Source organism: Fusarium tjaetaba, assembly GCF_013396195.1.
Source record: "Fusarium tjaetaba strain NRRL 66243 chromosome Unknown NRRL66243_c0000182, whole genome shotgun sequence".
Lineage (NCBI taxonomy): Eukaryota > Fungi > Ascomycota > Sordariomycetes > Hypocreales > Nectriaceae > Fusarium > Fusarium tjaetaba.
This window is the reverse complement of record NW_023501378.1, coordinates 396-17,083: the sequence shown is the minus strand read 5'-3', so window position 1 is coordinate 17,083 and position 16,688 is coordinate 396. Positions and strand designations below refer to the sequence as shown.

The window sequence follows — 16,688 nt, the reverse complement described above, 5'->3', positions numbered from 1 at the left end:
GTAGTACAAGAATAGCCACTTGACATGAGGGAATTTCTCCCGGCCTTCTAGAAATGGTAGTACACGGAAGAAATCGATGATGCTGTTACTCCTTCCGGCTTGTATTCCGCAGATCCACTTTCTTTCTGCAAGATACCTTGTACATATTGGTTAATGCCCTACAGCCGCATATGCACTGCGCCCTGTAAGCCTTACGAATACTACAGCAGCCTAAAAATGACCCGAGATACCCGAAACTGTCGAACTTTGAGGGCTTTTTTGTCAGTCATATCCTGGCCTCGGGGGGCAGGAAAACACGAGACCTAAGTTTAGGGTGTCAAAATAAACTTAGTAAAAGTTATCCTAAGCTTAGGCTATATTACCTAAGTATTTCTATCATTTAGGATCAAGGTCCTGTGTTTTCTTTCCTCCCCTAGCCTGGTGGTGCCGATGTCTAGGATCACTTTACGGGCGCTTAGTCAAAAGCCTTATGGCCCCTGCTGCATTGGCCTCGCATGGACACACTCGTTATTGGCTTCGTTGGGGTATTTGAGGTAATGATGCTCCGCCACGTGGTGCTGGAAAAGTCGAGCTGCTGCAGAGTAAAATCTCTTCCGAAGACTGTGGTGTGTTGAACAAGATGGCATGTGGAACCACTCATGTAACTCTTCGATCTCAGCCGCAGCTGTCTTATCCTCAGAGACACTTTGCACTGGTAATTAGTAGATAATAACACAACCAGTACGGAGTATTCTTATCATGTCTCGGGTATCATGGTATTATTGCATTGCACCATCTGCTGCAAGCCTGATAATGGCAGCTGAAAGCTCTTCATGGAGTCACGACACCACGCTACCCAGAAACCCGCCAACAGCGCTTACGTTTTACGCAAGTCCTTCTTTCTCACTATTATTGGGTCATTCACCGTTTTCTGCTTGAGCCCGCTCATGTAAGAGAATGGGGACGAATCTGCAGGAGACACGAGCTATTTTCGCTCCACCGGAAAAATAAGCACTAAATCTGGTACGCGATTACACCCATGTAAATGGCACCCATCCTTGCTGTGATCTTATCAGTACCTCTGAGGCTGAGCCATTATCGTGCACTTTGGGGTCCGAAGGAAAATTTGCTGCCGCTGGGGGTTATTAATAGATTTCCTTGCAGTTCTTGTTCACAGCATCCGAGCCCTGATATAATCCTGTTATCCTGCGAAGCGCCATCTTCATGGCTTCAACTTCTGAAAGTCAACCGAGTTGAACATGGCATACACTCTTACAAACAATTCCCCTGCGCAGGCTAGCCCTACCAAGATCCTTCTGCATGGTCTTGGAACGCTCTCCTTTTCCTACAGCTTTTACCTCTTGACAACATGGGACTCAGCATACTCTGATTCTTTCGGGTGGTACTTCCAGCTTCTCACTGTCGTAGGCCTCACCTTATCTCTTATCACATCAAGCCTTGGCCTCATCGCAGATCTTACGAGACATGGCGGCTTCTCAAGGACCAAGGATGCCATCTCACTTCTTGCGACACCTCTCGAAGTCATGATCGCAGTCTTGTACTGGTCTATCAAATTCCATGATCCATCTCTGCTCATGCCAGCCGACCTTGTCATCAATACCTGGGCTGATCTTGGGTACCACTTGGTACCTGCGGTGCTATTGGTACCGGACTTACTATTATATAGTCCCCGAGCGACTGTCACCACGAGGAGAATGATGTTCACCAGCACCATTTTAGCTGTCATTTATTGGTGCTGGATTGAATTATGCTATTACCAAAACGGCTGGTGAGTATAGCTGTCGACATATGATCTGATTCGCCAGCTAACACTTATAGGTATCCGTATCCCATGATGGATCAGTTCAATGCCATGCAGCGGGTTGCAGTATTCGTTGGATCATCAGGACTACTTACCTTGACATCATCTTCTCTCCAATCGGTGCACGACAAGGTGCACCGTCTCGATGTGACGAAGGTCAAACCGAACTAAAGGTGTAAATCAAATAAGGTCACTGTGGACTCAGGAAGAGGTGCCTAAGAGGATTTGGAGAGGCGGATTTCTACTCCAGCTTTGATGTGGCCAAGCCGGCGAGTCACTACGCCGAAGGATTAAGGATTTTACAGGCCGTATTCATCGAATGCCAGACAGTGAAATAAACTCATTGGCTAGCCATTGAACCCATGGAGGACGGTGTTTAGCCCCCAGTGAATCATGCTCACTAGTTGACTTTATCGAACTGGGAGCGTTATTGATAATGTCAGATCGAAGTTTAGAACAATAAACCAGCAAGAATGGCAACATACGAGGCCAAGCCCCTTCCTCAACGGATCAGAAATGGAGTTTAAACATGAGAGAAGTCATATACCTGACGAACATCAACGACTATGCGGCAATGAATGAAGTTTGTAGGTGTCATGTTCAAATATCCTAATGAAGAGCGCTGACTCTCCTATGGATATTGGGACGATCCCCAATCCCAAGCCTGCGCGGGTCTGTGTGACAGTCTCAGAACTGGGCAAAGGCGCCAAGGTGAACTGTCCGCCTATCAAAAAATGGGTGATAGACTAATTCACAGCTGCCAGGTCGAGATTGACTGCATAGCCATTGTCGAGAAAGCTTTGCAAGACACTATGATGTTAAGCTTTGAGGAGAATCTGGCCTCTAATGACATAACGTTTCTCGTATAGCAGAGCCTCTCCATAAACATTTCAAAAACGAGAGAAGAAATAGGGACAAGATGTAATGGATTATTTTTTTAGATAATATTAAAGATGAGAACGACGGTACTAGTGCCCTTATCAGTGAAGCGATGCTATGAGATTGACGTCAGCATCATGTACCCACATTTGCGCCCTTTCACTGTCATATTCCTACTTGAGTCATAATTGCTGCAACTTTTATTCCTAACATTTCTCTACCGCACATCTGTCCCCTCGAAAATTGTACGATCGAGATATCAGAAAAGTAAAGATGAGGACTCTTCTATTGCTTGGAGGCATGACACCAGATGTCACAGCCCTCTACTACAGCATCATCAACAAAGTCGTCAGAATCAAACTGGGCGATCGAGCATCAGCCCCGTTATATCTGTACAGCGCCAACCTCGAAGAAATGATCCAGCATGCCATGAAAGGGGACTGGGATGAGTTCGCAAAGGTCTACAAGAAACCAATCCGATCTCTGAGCGACAGAGTTGATGGCATCGCGATCTGTGCCATTCTCGCACACAAGGTCGCCAAAAAGTTATTTGATGACAACTCAGCGGCTCGTGTCCCGCTGTTTCACATCGCGGACTGTCTCGCACTCCACATCACCAACAATCATCCATCAATGAAGAAGCTTGGCCTGCTCGGGCCCAAAATCTCGATGCTCGATTCAGATGATCCGGATTTCTTCGTGGCTATGCTAAAAAAAGCTGGTTTTGAGATTCTGATCCCGGAAACACCAGAGGATATTGAGGAAGTTAACAGAGGCATGCTTCAAGAAGTGGCGAAGGGTGTTGCTTCTGTGACAGACTCAACAAGAAAGATGTTCGGTGAGCAAGCCAAGAAGCTTATCGATAGGGGAGCTCAAGGCATCATACTAGGTAGTACGGATTTAGGGTTTGTGCTAAAGCAAGAAGATGTTGGAGATGTTCCGCTGTTTGAACCAGCTGCTATTCATGCGCAGGAGCTAGGAATATGGATCTGCGAAGGAGACGAAGACAAATCGCCTTAGTTCTTGTACATTGGAAATAGGCATCGCAATGCCATCGCAATTGAATTATCACTGCGCAGAAAATACCACCAGTCATTTGAGCTTTTCCCATACTGGCATGGCATGTGAGAATGACTCAAGGCTACGGGTATGTTCTCGGCAATAATAATCACATTTTGCGGGGCGACCTTCGGCCCGAAATATTTATGGACAACCGAAATCCCGATTCATTCACCAACGCTTCGTCCGGTCATCAACAAACGCGATTAATTTTATCTACTAACAATCATGAGTGCAGTCGACGCTAGGTCTCCGCATCCGGGATCTGATGGCGCCCTCTCACGTACAGCCTGTGAGAGATGCCGCAGGCAAAAGGCTCGTCTTGTCCCCCCCCGAAAGACCATGTGCTGACACTCGGGCCGACAGCTTCGTTGCAGCCGTCAACGTCCAACCTGCACGCGATGTAGCCGCTTCTCGGTCACCTGCGCCTACCCTGAGTTGGCCGATCGTAGACGTCTCGCAGCTCGTCGCGAATCTGTGCGGGGCGAGCAGACCCGCCCTTTCTCTGATGCAGCTCCAGTGACTCCAGAGTCGACAGAGCTCAATGTTGCTGTAGTCAGAAGTCCTTCGGTGACTCCAAGAATCCACAGTGTTGGCCATGTTGATATTGAGCCACCGCGAATAGAACTTGCAGTTCCAGGATCTGCCGGCATCAACCTGGATGATCTACCGCCACGAGCCATTGGGCTCGCGCTCTTAGATATCTATTTTGAACGGTTGTACAATGCTACCTTGCTTTTTAACCGTACTCAGCTCTTTGAGTCTTACCTGGATGGTAGTCTACCTCCTTATCTATTGAGGAGCATATTTGCATTATCTTCATTGTAAGCATCTACTTCCAACTCGGTCCTCTTATTCTGACAACAGTATAGATTCCTTCGTAAACCACGATATCAATCGCCCAGGCTCGGGAGTCATGCTGTCTCTACAGAACTTGCAGCTTTTGCTACATATGCTAGCTATGGAGATGCTTGGGCCGAGTCAGCAAGACGTGAGGTGTGGCTCCTTACAGATCGACCGACCGTTCAAGTAGTTCAAGCTCTTTCATGTCTCAACCTATACTGGTTTGCCACAAGAGATCTAGACCGAGCTCGGATCAACGCTGGTATGTGCAATAACTATGAATTGAACATTGAATCTCCTGACGCCTGAACTAGTTATGGCCTATGCATCAGCCACTACATTTCGCTCCATTAACGTCTCAGACAACGAGACGCGGACAAAGAACGGGCTGCAGCTTATAGAAAGAAAGCACGGCTGCTTTTGGGCATGCTGGGCAACGATGTCCATCTCTTCCTTTCCTGAAGCATATGCGAAGAACGCTTGGGAAGAAGCTTGTAATGTGGCCCTTCCTATTGCATCAGATGGGTTTGCCAGTGATGCGAACGTCGGGCATCACTACCACATGACGGTGGAATGGAAGCCAGAAGGTCTCAGCGACGAGCTTAATCCTCCTTCATCAATCATGGCAGAACACATGAGACTCATGGGGGTTTGGTAAGTTCCTAATCACGATGCCTGGTGACAACACTAATATTTCATTCTTTCTCAAGGGTTAAAATCCAGCTTCTAAATAGACACAAGCAGGAGAGTCCAGACGTCGCCCAAATTCTCCACTTGTCCAGGTTGGCGAAAGATATTTATGACTCGAGCCAGTTTCCTCCTTACACTACAGGCAACGAGAGTACTGGCAATATTGCGCGGCTGCTAGGACTACACTCATTGTACCATCTTTGCCAAATAGTTCTTCTTTGTCCCCTAGTTTCTCTTTTCTCTGGTCGACGAGGCATCGCAGGGGCAACGACTCAGACCCATGCAGAGACAATCATCAAGCATGCCATTCACCACGGGCATCTGATCCGGGACTATCTTACCAGACGGCAGGATGTATCGAAACTCAGCTCTCATGTCGGCTTTGCTAGCTTTGTGTCGACATCAATCATCCTTACCCTCTTGAGGTCAAGGGCTCGCCGACATCATGCTGATGGAAATACACGGGATCATGTGTCCCACGCACTCGTGACACTGATTCAGGATAGTATCGATATACTCAGCATTCTCCAGACTTTCTGGGAACACCTAGAGCCAATGGTAAGTCTAGTTAACCACTGATCTGTCTAACAGAGCATTCTGACATGCGTAAAATAGACTAGTAGCCTGCAGCGGGCTGCTGACCTAGTACTAGGGCCGTTCGACCGCGACCGGCATAGCATCACAGGAGCCGAGTCTAGACCCATCGAAATCCCGATGACAGGAGTCAATAGTCCAGCGCGCGAGGAAGATGTCATCGCCACTACGTATATCGAGTCCCCAGAGTATCCGAATGGCCAGCATTCCGCGAGCTCCTACGCGAATTCCCATTTTGGGGTTACAGATAGGGCCGTGGAACATATAACACATAGCGTCGTTGAGACTGCTGATTGGCATCATCATAATCTATTCGAGTGGTGTCAGACAGAGGGACTTCTCGACATTGGCGACGACTTCGTGGACATTGGCAATTCAGTCGATTGGAAAATGGACTTGGACCTATTGACGGGTTTCTCCTCGCAGATGGCGTGACCTAGTTATGTATAGATACCTATATACATCCCAGTGCCCCATAAGGCGCATCAAGCAAATTCCTTGGCGGGCAAAATCTTGGCTGATACTTTTCCGAAGCCGATTGCACGATCTCCCGTACCAGCCCATCCTTCCATAGTAACAGTATCGCCGTCTTCCAACCAAACCAATTCAGACCCATCAGATAAGGTGAAAGGCCGAGTGCCGCCCAACACAAGCTCCGCTAAACACCCAGACCTACGAATTGGGTCATGATCACTTCCGAACTCCTTGATCTGCTCGGTGCTGGAAGAGAGCGTACCAGTGCCGAGCAAATCACCAGTTTCCAGACCACATCCATAGCTACTATGATGAGCTACCATCTGGAAGGGTGACCAGTGGAGGTGTTTAAGATCAGACTTTCCGAGGAGGTCCTCCGTTACCCCGTTTCCTGTTTTATATGTTAGAAACCTCAACCCTAGGATGTCGCTGATGCTTCTGAGAACTTACGGGACAGTGATGTAGAAACCCTTACTGCGACATCGTATTGACATCGAAGAAACGGCATGGTCGTGCTCTTTCCTCCTCTCAAGCCCAGATCTTCGGTAGTTAGTAGTGCACCAGCCTCCTCCAGAGCCTCAACCGTCACGATCCAAGGCGAAATACTCGTTGCTGTAGCTTTACCGTTAAATGGTCCTAACGGAGCCATCTTGTAGAATTGTATATCTCTCGCACTCCAGTCATTCAGAAGTACAAACCCAAAGACATGATCACGAGCTCTGGACGCTGGAGTCGGTTCGCCATACTTGATTGGATTGGAGATGAAAACTCCCATTTCGAGCTCAAAGTCGAACTTCTCGCTTGGAGCATATGTTGCGCCGTTGGGTCCGGGAATGATACCATGAGGTCTAGTGACGTTTTGGCCACTGACGATGACGGATGATGCCCGGCCGTTGTATCCTGCTGGTAGATCGAAGAAGTTCTGAGGAACTTCACTGTATCCTGCCATTCGGCCCATCTATCATGTGCAGGTCAGGGATTGGCAAGATGTTATCAAAATAGCCTGACATACAGTTTGAACGTGTTCTAGCGAGCACATGAAGTCCGTGAAGCCGCCAATCTTCATTGGGACGTGCATTGTAACTTGGTCGGCTGCGATGACACCGGTATCTTCTCGGTAGAGTACGGAAGACTCATCTCGTAAAGCCTCTTGAATGGCCTTCCGGAGGGAGTTGCGTACATTAGCCGCAAGCGCAGCAAAAGCATTCAGTGAAGACTGTTTTAGTAGATGTCTTTGTTAGTCGAGTCGACCAAGGCTCTTCGAACTTTCGCCGTTACTAACGGATGCCAGTGCGTCTTTCACGGACTCATCTACGCGTAATCCGTTCTGGATGAGAACTCTAAGGTCTAAAACGTAGTCGCCAACAGCCGTTCCCGGTCGCGGATCAAGCTATCCAGTAGGTAAGTATAAGCGAACGCAGATTCTTTTGTGAGTACTCTATTTTCTTACATTACCCTCGGTGTGGAATATACCGAATGGAATATTCGATATAGGGAATGGCGATCCATTCGGTATCGGAAATGGGTATTGAACCATTTTCTTTGATCTTCGCTACTGTGGCCTCGGGCAGCAGGAAAATAGCAGACCTTGGTAAAATGTGCCAAAATAAACTTAGCAGAGTTATACTAAGTTTATACCAAGTTACCTAAGTCTTTTCAATACTTAGGATCAAGGTCCTGAGTTTTTTTCCTCCCCTAGTATGGATATACGACTGGGGACAGAAAACTCTCGCGTTTGTCCTGTCGATCACGGAGAGTCCAGGTTTATTGAGAGGATGATGCGTTGACCGAAGTTATAAAGAAGTATTGAAGGATTGAGCCTGAAGTCACTATGACAATTTATGTAGTATTTACATGTAAATCCGCGCAATCTGAGGTAAGCCGACGGAATCCCTCCTTACGCCATGCGTCATGTTTGTTCGGGCCGGAGTCCGCTGGAGTGGAGCTTCGGACGTCGGACTCGGGGTTGGACTCGGGGCCACGCTACGCCCCCTCATGAATCTTCCTATGTCAGCATATAGTAGGTCTAATTACATATATAGATAATCCTAATGCTTACAGTGGAAGAAAAGTCATCCTTCTCACCAATCTTAATCACCTTTGTGTTGGTTTAGCAGGAATAACTTCAAGATGTCTTCTACTTCCCCTCCAAACTTCATCTTCATCAAGAATGCGACGGTCTTGACAGTAGACCCACAAATTGGTACCGTGGCAAACTCCGACATTCTCATCCAAGATGACCGAATCGTTGCGATTGGGCAAGCTCTGCCAAAACCTGCCGAAGGCAATGTCACTGTTGTCGACGGCCAAGGATGCATCGTTACGCCGGGCTTTGTCGATGGCCACCATCATATGTGGCAGCAGCTTTTGCGGGGTGTTGCAACGGACTGGTCGCTTTTTGACTACACTGTCAATATGCGAACCATTTATGGAAGCTTATATACACCTGATGATGTGTACCTGTCTACTTATGTTGCAGCACTGAGTCTTATCAATAACGGTGTGACTTCTGTTCTCGAGCACTGCCATATCATCAACTCGCCGGATCATGCCGATACGGCTGTGAGGGCACTCCAAGACGCTGGGATCAGGGGAACATTCTGTTATGGCTTCTATGCCAACCCACCTTTGCCCGATCAGCTTGATCCGAAAGGCTTCTCCCATGCGTCGCGGCTTAGCGATGCTGCCAGGATAAGGGACAAGTTCTTTGGTCAGAACGATCCAGCCGAGCATCTTCTCACATTCGGTGTAGCTCCAGATGAGCCAGAATCTCTGCCTATTGAAGAGACCATCATGCAGATCGAACAGTCGAGAGAGCTTGGAGCACGCATAATCACCATGCACGTTGCGATGGGGCCCTATGACTTAGCGCGACGCCAGGTTGTACAAAGCCTTGCCAATAAAGGTATTCTGGGACCAGACCTCGTCTTCAGCCATGGTTCGTCCTTCACCGAGAGTGAGCTTCAGGCGATCAAGGAGTCGGGTGCTTCCATCGTCGGTACGCCAGATACAGAGTTACAGATGGGTATGGGATTTCCCATCGTCTTCCAAGCTTCTGATCAAGGTTGTCGCACATGCTTGGGCATAGATATTACTTCCAATCAGGGAAATGACTTTATCGCTCAGATGCGGCTCGCACTACAAGCTCGTCGAGCCCAGGAAAACGATCAAGGGTTTCCACTTTCCATTAATCGCAAGACAGCAGACATCCTTCGAATGGGGACGCTGGGGGGTGCAGAGGTGATGAGAATGGAAGAACTCATTGGTTCCATTGCAGTTGGGAAGAAAGCAGATCTTGTTCTCATCCGCTGTGATGATATTGAGAATATTCCGGTGGGTGATCCAGTTGGGTCAGTCGTGTTTCATTCGTCAGTGAAGGATATCGATACCGTCATCATCGATGGTCAGATCAAAAAGCGGAACGGAAAGTTGACAGTTGATTGGGAGAGGCTAAAAGCGGAGGTCATTCTTCGCGCAGAACGTATCAGGACTGAGGCTTCTAAGATTGATCTGACAGCAGCTAGGAAACTTTGGATGGATATGTTTCATGTAAAAGACATGTCAGCATGAACATCTTTTTTTGACCTTGTTGTGGAGAGAATTGATTGTTTGACAATTATATTTTACACATACCGTAAAGAGGAAACTCGCCAACTGAGAGGTCATCTTCTAACATTACATGTTAACTTGCATCAACTTCAATAGGCCAAGATGGGCCCCATCTATCTTACCCAACTACTTCGCGATGATAGCCTTGGTCTCAGGACCGAGATTCTTCTCATTGAAAACGTACTCGCCGTCGAGTGACCTTTTAAATGCAATGCTTTTAAGCCGCTGGTATTCTCTAATGCCGTCGTCGATACTCACTCGCATACGGCCGAGGACCAGTGCAATAATACTAAGAATCAAGTCAGCGTATTGGGGGCTGCGAGAGGCAAGAAAACTTCAAGGCCTTGACCCTAAGTGAGAGAAAGCTTTAGATAATCTTGAACAAGGTTATTTGAACTTAGGTGACTTCTTACTAAGTTTATTTCAGTATCCTCCTTTTACGTCCGAGGTTTTCTTGCTCCCTATAGGGGGGGGGGGGGCGAGGAATAGTTGTTTGGCCAGTAAGGACAGTGGCAACCAATGATCCAACGCAACCATTTAAGGTCCCTAGTGGGGTATTGGCCCGGTTGATAAAGATTAATGCTTGCTGATAGTTGTGGTTACTGCCTCTCAAACAGCCGGTTCCACAGCCCACGAGTTGCAGAGTGTAGACTAAGTCGGTTATGGCTCCGTGAGACAGCAGTGCTTCTTCTTATCCCTGGTAGTCGACACCACGAAGCCAAAAGCACGGTATGCTGTTGGAGTTAGGCACTTCAAGGGTGATACATTGTGTCAGGAGGGTTGCTGCAATGCGCGGGGACGTGGACGGGTTTTTCGCTGAGTTGGACTGATAGTAGATGCTCATAATGCTCGCTGAGTATAGTTGTCTATACATATCTATGAATCGGAGCACGGGAGGAGCTCAGAAATACATGGGTGCAACTTGCACGTTGTCGTGAGGAATCTAATGCGAATCTGGCAGCTCCATTCCTCCCTGGTCTTCACCCAATGCACGGCCATTGATCTCGACCGGCGTCGCATGGAACAAGATGAACACAATCCTAGCCCACTTCTCAGTTCTGTTGAACCACTGGTGATTTGTCCCTCTCTGAATCACAACATCCCCCGGGTGGATAGTCCGGGTCTCTCCCGAGTCCAGTAAACACTCCAGCTCGCCATTGATGAGGATGCCATAGTCGAGACTGACGGTACGATGCATCTGCGACTTTGAGGCTGGAGGGATATCACAATACCGCAAGATGGTACCACCATGCTTTACTAAACCCGACTTCTGTTTGTTTGCATATGCTTCTTTGAACGTCGAAAGATCTTTGTCATTTGCAAGCGGTATCGGTAGTCCTTCGGTGACGTAGCCGAGCTCAAAGTCGGCAGAGTTTCCCTCGCCTGCACTGACCTCCCAGAAGTTCAATGACTCGTCGAGATCTTTGGAGTAACATGATTTGCCGCTCGAGTCGTGTGTTGTGATGAAGCGGTGGATCGAGGGAAGCGCTTTTGGGCGGTCGGAGTTTGAAGACATGGTGATTAGTTGGATGATTCTTCTTTGGAGTTCAGATGTTTCTCTAAGCAAGGAAAATCCAGCAGCATCGAATTCCGCGCTTTATGTCTTGTGTAGGATTCGGGATGTGGAGAACAGTTTCCAGGTCGGGATCGTTCTTAGTGTCGTCCGAAACACGGCCCGATGGTATTGGCTTGACTGGGCGACAACAAAGTCGGCCCGAGTGTTGACAATTCTACTGCAGAGCCATAAGGACGATGCCTTCTGTATGACCAAAGAAATATGTAGGCCATGGGTGCGAGACGTTGGTTGATGTCCTTTCGGTCGCATTCCTGTGCCGACGAGTCCGCAGTTTCTGGTGATCGCAAAAGAACAGGCCGGATCAACGAAGAGGAACTGTGAGTCGAGCAACTTGCCTCTCGTCGTGGTCGGTCGAGACTTCGTCATCTCCGACTGTAAGTCTAGTCACAGTGGTCCAAAGGTTACGGAACAGGTTGCTTACATCGCTACAGCGTTTGAAGCATCGTGCCATGTTTGCCGTGACCTTTTGGCAGAGCTCTTGAGCACTGCAATGAACGGGTCGACAACGGCAATGGTCCTAGAAGCCCAAGCTTTGTAGACCGCTTGAAGAACAGCTACAGCGGGGAAGTTCTTCTGAGTACAATGGTTGAGTCCGCCGCAATGACAAACAAGGTTCACGATGGTTCTGTGTCGAGACACAACTGACCCTCGGGCGCATTGCGTTTTCACAAACGCGCGCTGGGAAAGTGTCAACGAAATGTTCATCGGAAGTTGGCAAGTATCGGCAAACGGCAAAGACTTTCAAGAGGCTGGGCAAGATTAGCGGTCGCGAACTGCCTCAGTCCCTGGTTGTCGGAACGAGGCAAAGAAGGAGTCTGAGAAGCTTCCGCGGTCTGGGACGACGTTGAACTTGAGCGCAGGTACGGAACGGGAGTCCAACAGAAGAGCAAAGACTGCGCAAGTCTTGGAGTATATGTATCGAGGCCTGTCGCTTCTGTGGATGGCATAGCTTTCGCCAAAATCTTGCAAGGTAATGTTTCGGCTCTGCGGTATCCGTCGCTGGGTACGGCGTCATCGGGACTTGAGCGCAGCCGGCGGAATGTCCATCAAGAATGAACTCGCCATCAACGGAAGAAACGTGAAACGCGTCGCTTCAAAGGACATGTCGGCTCGGCCAGCGCCGATGGTGACGAATGTCGAAACGCCAGGCAGCTTTGTAATGATGTCGAAGAGCGCTGGCTTGAGAGCGACGAGGGGTCGGCTTTCTGACAGTACGAGTTGAAGCGTTCGGAGACTCTGGGTAATGGGAAGGGGACGAAGACAGTGTCAAGGGCGAGATATCGTTCGATCGAAGGAGGGTTCGAATATAAGGAGCCTTGAGAAGCGACCACGGCGTGGCATTTGGGTCAGCAGGCAGCCACGACGATGCTACAGGCGAGCAAGAGAGAATGGACGGTTTGACGCAATGCAAACAAGGAGGACGGTGCAATCACCGAAGGGAATCGAACAGCAGACAAGGGAGATGAAAAGGGGCTCACAAAGGACATGATCAGAATGAAATGGTGAAGAGACAGAGTGCAAGCACAATTGAACAAGGGCGCCTGAGGTGTACGGCAGATTGGGCAAGCTTCAGTGAAGCTTGTCCAAAGTGCTGAGGGATTTTGTGGTCAGGCTCTCATCGTTGACGCAGAGTGTCGCCGATGGTTCCTGGTGTAGTGTTCAACGGGGAAGTCTCGCCACAGAGACAACCACGAGGCTTTCGAAGAAAGAAGCATCAAGAAGACATCGTCGATCGGTATCGAGGGCGGCGGTCGAAACTGGGGTCGGCGGTGCAGTGGACGAGGCTGAATGATCAGGACCTCTTTCGAACTTCGGCTGAGGGAAAAGCGGACGGAGCAAGGTCTATGGGCAATGCTGCTTTGTCGTATGCTGTGAAAGGGAGAGCCTCAAACGCAGGAGTCGTCGTCCAGTGATGTCGAGGTCTGAAGGCGGAGATGGAGGAGATGGAGTCACAGGTGAATAGCGGTAATGTTTGATGTTTTGGGGAATGTCACGCTGAGACCTCACAGTACGGAATGTTTTCCTTTGGCTCAGTACCACCAAGTGGCCCTGGTTGTCCAATACGTTTCAGTAATATTGATTGCTAATCTCAAAGTGCAGTCACTGTGGTCAGCTCGGGGTAGGACAAGGTACGTGGCGGTAGGGATCATGATTCCCCGCGTTGCATTGTCACAGCCTGATCTTTGATGTACCCAGCTCCTTTCCTTGTCACATTTCCATCACAAAATCACGAGGAGAATGGTATCAAAAGACGCGGGAATCTTTGCGCGGCCGCTAAGCTGAAAATTAGAGTGGATGAAAGGTGGGAAATGAGAGTCAAAAGGCTAATAGACACAGGGACAGCTGCGAGGCCGATGTCGATGACGTGCATGCTGACAACGAAGATCCCGGATTGGAGAACAAGGGGCAGCGTCTTTGCCACCCAAGTTCGAATGTGAAGTCTGGATCTACTCTCGATCGCGGTTCAGTTGTCCGACTACAGTCAACAGTCTTACGGGCGGAGAATCGACATCAGGCGAAAGCTTGACCATGACTACGACTACGACCGCGACGGGGACCGCGATGAAGATCGACAAGACACGCGTGCACTGACCAGCGAAGCGAACATTTTCGTCCTTCCGACCGAGGCCTACCGAGACGAAGCTATCGCCAGCCCGCCAACCTACACCGAGTTACCTAGCACAATGAAGGTAACACCGTAACCGCCACACGAGCCCTTTCGAATACGAGCCGAAGTCGAACCGAGCCCGAGAAATAAAATAAACATGATGCAGTGATGACGTTACGCAAGGATACACAGTGACATGATCCCGGGTGGCCAAGTTACATCGGCCGCCATCAAGATAGATGCGGCTCTCGCTTGACAACTCACGTCGATCTGCCCTTACCCCATCCAGGGTACAGATGTCTCTTGCCATGTAATGCTACTCGTCAACACGACACATCCATGCTACTTTAGTTTGGTAGGGTTTGTTGAACGCTAGCGAACTTCTAGCTATCACGTGAAAGAACTGGACTTGATCTTGACCACCGAGTAGCCAACTTGGATGATCCCAAAGCGCTAAAGGTTTAGATAAGTTTAGGATAACTTAGGATAATTTAGGAAATCTTAGGATAACTTAGACTGACTTAGGATGACTTAGAAGACCCCTTGACTACAGACTCTTCATCCTGTCTCAATTCTACTGTCTCAATCTCCTGCTTCTGACTCCGGGGCCAAGGTCCGCTGGTGCTTAGTTAGGTCACCCCCCTGGCCGCAAACACAAGTTCTGGCCCTGCCATCCGCCCACATCTCTTCGTCTTGAGTCACTTGGTTCTCCTGTCCCACAGCAGGAACGCGTTCACCCCGCGGGCCCCGCGCCCCAGTGGACGTGACTGCTGCTCGGCGGTCGCTGTGACGACGAGACTGGAGTGAATGGGCGCAGCAGACTTGTAGAGCCTATCATAGGCTCAGAACTTCGGCATGTGACTCCAGTTCAAGCGCTAGACCCAACCTCAGACCAGGCAGAGGCTACAGAAGCGAGAAGAATGACGTGACCGAGGCTGGAGGAACAGGCTATGGCCTATCATGTGACATGCTCCCAGTCTGCCACTGACAGTTCGAGAAGAAACTCCTAGTGACCCGACTGTAGGAAGCCCCACTCCTGCAGACACAGATCTTGCACACCTCCCGAGTTTCCCAACACCTCCCGAGTTTCCCAACACCTCCCCATATCATCACTTTTTGATCACTCAACATCCGCACTCAACAGCAACCTTTTGGCATCTCGCGCTTCACCCGTGTATCTCACCCGAAACATCTTTGGATAACTCGAACATCTAACTTATTGTTTTCATCTCGAAAACTGGACAAGGTAGTTCTCTGTCTTTCACCTCTGTCGTTCGTCTCTAAAGGTCTTTTTAGTTCATCTCCAGTCGCCTTTGTGGTTACTAGAACTTTCTCTTGCCAATACAATAACAGTGACGGCAACCAAACATGTCGGGGTTTGAACTAGACCCGATTGCGACTGATGCATATACGTTTGCACATGGGGAAACGTTGTTTACCCATATGAAGATGATCGACAATCTATTGCCATACTTCAATATTTCCTTCGAAGACTTTGTTGTAGCCCCAAAGAAAGCGCTGGAACACACCAAGTGGGAAGACTACGAAAGACTCGTCAACCAGCGTGGAGTTGAGGCTTTGTCAGCAAGCGGCGCCTGTACGGTACTCGCAATCCGGGTGTCCAAGGCCTTGGAGGCAAATTATCCTTCGAAGTATGACTTCCGAATGTATAACGTTGGGATGCATAGGATATGCCGATGCTTCAAAACCTATGTCGTGATAGATTCCTCCAGTCGACAAGGTGCGATAATCGTACCACCGGGAAAGGAGTGGCCGTACGGGAGCGGTACCTTGTTGTGGCGTTCTGACGGCACCGTCAGAGAGACGACCGGAAGAGGATTGAGTGATCCATGAGCTCCCAACTCAACATCAGTAAGGGTGTGCAAATATATTCTAACATTTGTTTAACAGACCGTGTTTGACTTCGACTCGATTTCGTTCCAGGAGGGCCTCGTTACTTGTCTGTGGGAAATTGCCGAAAGCGCAGACCTGATTACTCTGTTTAGGTAATCTTCGTTTTACTTTCCTTGCCTTCTTAGGCGGTACGCCTGCCTAATATCTTTAGATTCACGAACGACTTCGGAAAACGCTGGACCAGGGGACTCATCCGGTGGGTCATTAAGGAAGATGGTCGTAACCGCCCTGGTGCTAAGTATCTCGTGCTCAGTAAATACAAGGCAGACGAACAGCCCGACCGAGTTGTCTGGAGGGAGGGGAAACCTGGGTACCAGGAAAAGAAAGGAACAATGAGCACTGACTCCGAAGCATAGAAAGCGGTCGAGACTCTCGTGTATTCCGAGGACGGATGAAAGGATCTATGGAAGAACGATGATTGCTGCCTTGTCCACCGCCGCATCTGGGATGCTTTGGTCAAACGGTACGGCTTCCCCGTGTTGGAAAAGGGCCGGGATCCCGATGCAAAGAAGGGGCATAGAAGCCTGCTTCCATGATCAGCAAGACCTTTATGATCAACTCAGAACATCTTCCATGCCTCAACGCTAGGGCCCAGGTCCCGCCTAAGCTCAGATTCCTCAACTATCTCGACGAAAATAGTC

The 16,688-nt window shown here is 49.1% G+C and overlaps 7 protein-coding genes across 7 annotated transcripts; 5 read left to right on the top strand and 2 right to left on the bottom strand.

Annotated features, from left to right (window-relative positions):
- Positions 1-1,238: 1,238 nt before the first annotated feature.
- FTJAE_8434 (uncharacterized protein) lies at positions 1,239-1,972 on the top strand (the record flags this gene model as incomplete). The annotated part of the gene is made up of 3 exons (XM_037355250.1): positions 1,239-1,615; positions 1,667-1,768; positions 1,819-1,972. The coding sequence occupies 3 exons, from the start codon at positions 1,239-1,241 to the stop codon at positions 1,970-1,972; spliced, it is 633 nt and encodes a 210-aa protein (XP_037204483.1).
- A 981-nt stretch (positions 1,973-2,953) lies between these two features.
- FTJAE_8433 (asp Glu Hydantoin racemase domain protein) lies at positions 2,954-3,700 on the top strand (the record flags this gene model as incomplete). The annotated part of the gene is made up of 1 exon (XM_037355249.1): positions 2,954-3,700. The coding sequence occupies one exon, from the start codon at positions 2,954-2,956 to the stop codon at positions 3,698-3,700; it is 747 nt and encodes a 248-aa protein (XP_037204482.1).
- Positions 3,701-3,967: 267 nt separating this feature from the next.
- Positions 3,968-6,301, top strand: FTJAE_8432 (fungal transcriptional regulatory; the record flags this gene model as incomplete). The annotated part of the gene is made up of 6 exons (XM_037355248.1): positions 3,968-3,987; positions 4,147-4,563; positions 4,612-4,844; positions 4,897-5,236; positions 5,365-5,830; positions 5,888-6,301. The coding sequence occupies 6 exons, from the start codon at positions 3,968-3,970 to the stop codon at positions 6,299-6,301; spliced, it is 1,890 nt and encodes a 629-aa protein (XP_037204481.1).
- A 50-nt stretch (positions 6,302-6,351) lies between these two features.
- On the bottom strand, positions 6,352-7,877 carry FTJAE_8431 (fumarylacetoacetate hydrolase; the record flags this gene model as incomplete). Its single annotated transcript, XM_037355247.1, has 5 exons — positions 6,352-6,731; positions 6,791-7,298; positions 7,353-7,556; positions 7,623-7,730; positions 7,791-7,877. 5 exons carry the CDS (start codon positions 7,875-7,877, stop codon positions 6,352-6,354), a joined length of 1,287 nt encoding a protein of 428 aa, XP_037204480.1.
- A 593-nt stretch (positions 7,878-8,470) lies between these two features.
- On the top strand, positions 8,471-9,910 carry FTJAE_8430 (5-methylthioadenosine s-adenosylhomocysteine deaminase; the record flags this gene model as incomplete). Its single annotated transcript, XM_037355246.1, has 1 exon — positions 8,471-9,910. One exon carries the CDS (start codon positions 8,471-8,473, stop codon positions 9,908-9,910), a length of 1,440 nt encoding a protein of 479 aa, XP_037204479.1.
- Positions 9,911-10,892: 982 nt separating this feature from the next.
- On the bottom strand, positions 10,893-11,465 carry FTJAE_8429 (cupin domain protein; the record flags this gene model as incomplete). The annotated part of the gene is made up of 1 exon (XM_037355244.1): positions 10,893-11,465. One exon carries the CDS (start codon positions 11,463-11,465, stop codon positions 10,893-10,895), a length of 573 nt encoding a protein of 190 aa, XP_037204478.1.
- Positions 11,466-15,501: 4,036 nt separating this feature from the next.
- FTJAE_8428 (uncharacterized protein) lies at positions 15,502-16,403 on the top strand (the record flags this gene model as incomplete). The annotated part of the gene is made up of 3 exons (XM_037355243.1): positions 15,502-15,735; positions 16,045-16,139; positions 16,199-16,403. The coding sequence occupies 3 exons, from the start codon at positions 15,502-15,504 to the stop codon at positions 16,401-16,403; spliced, it is 534 nt and encodes a 177-aa protein (XP_037204477.1).
- Positions 16,404-16,688: the final 285 nt, after the last annotated feature.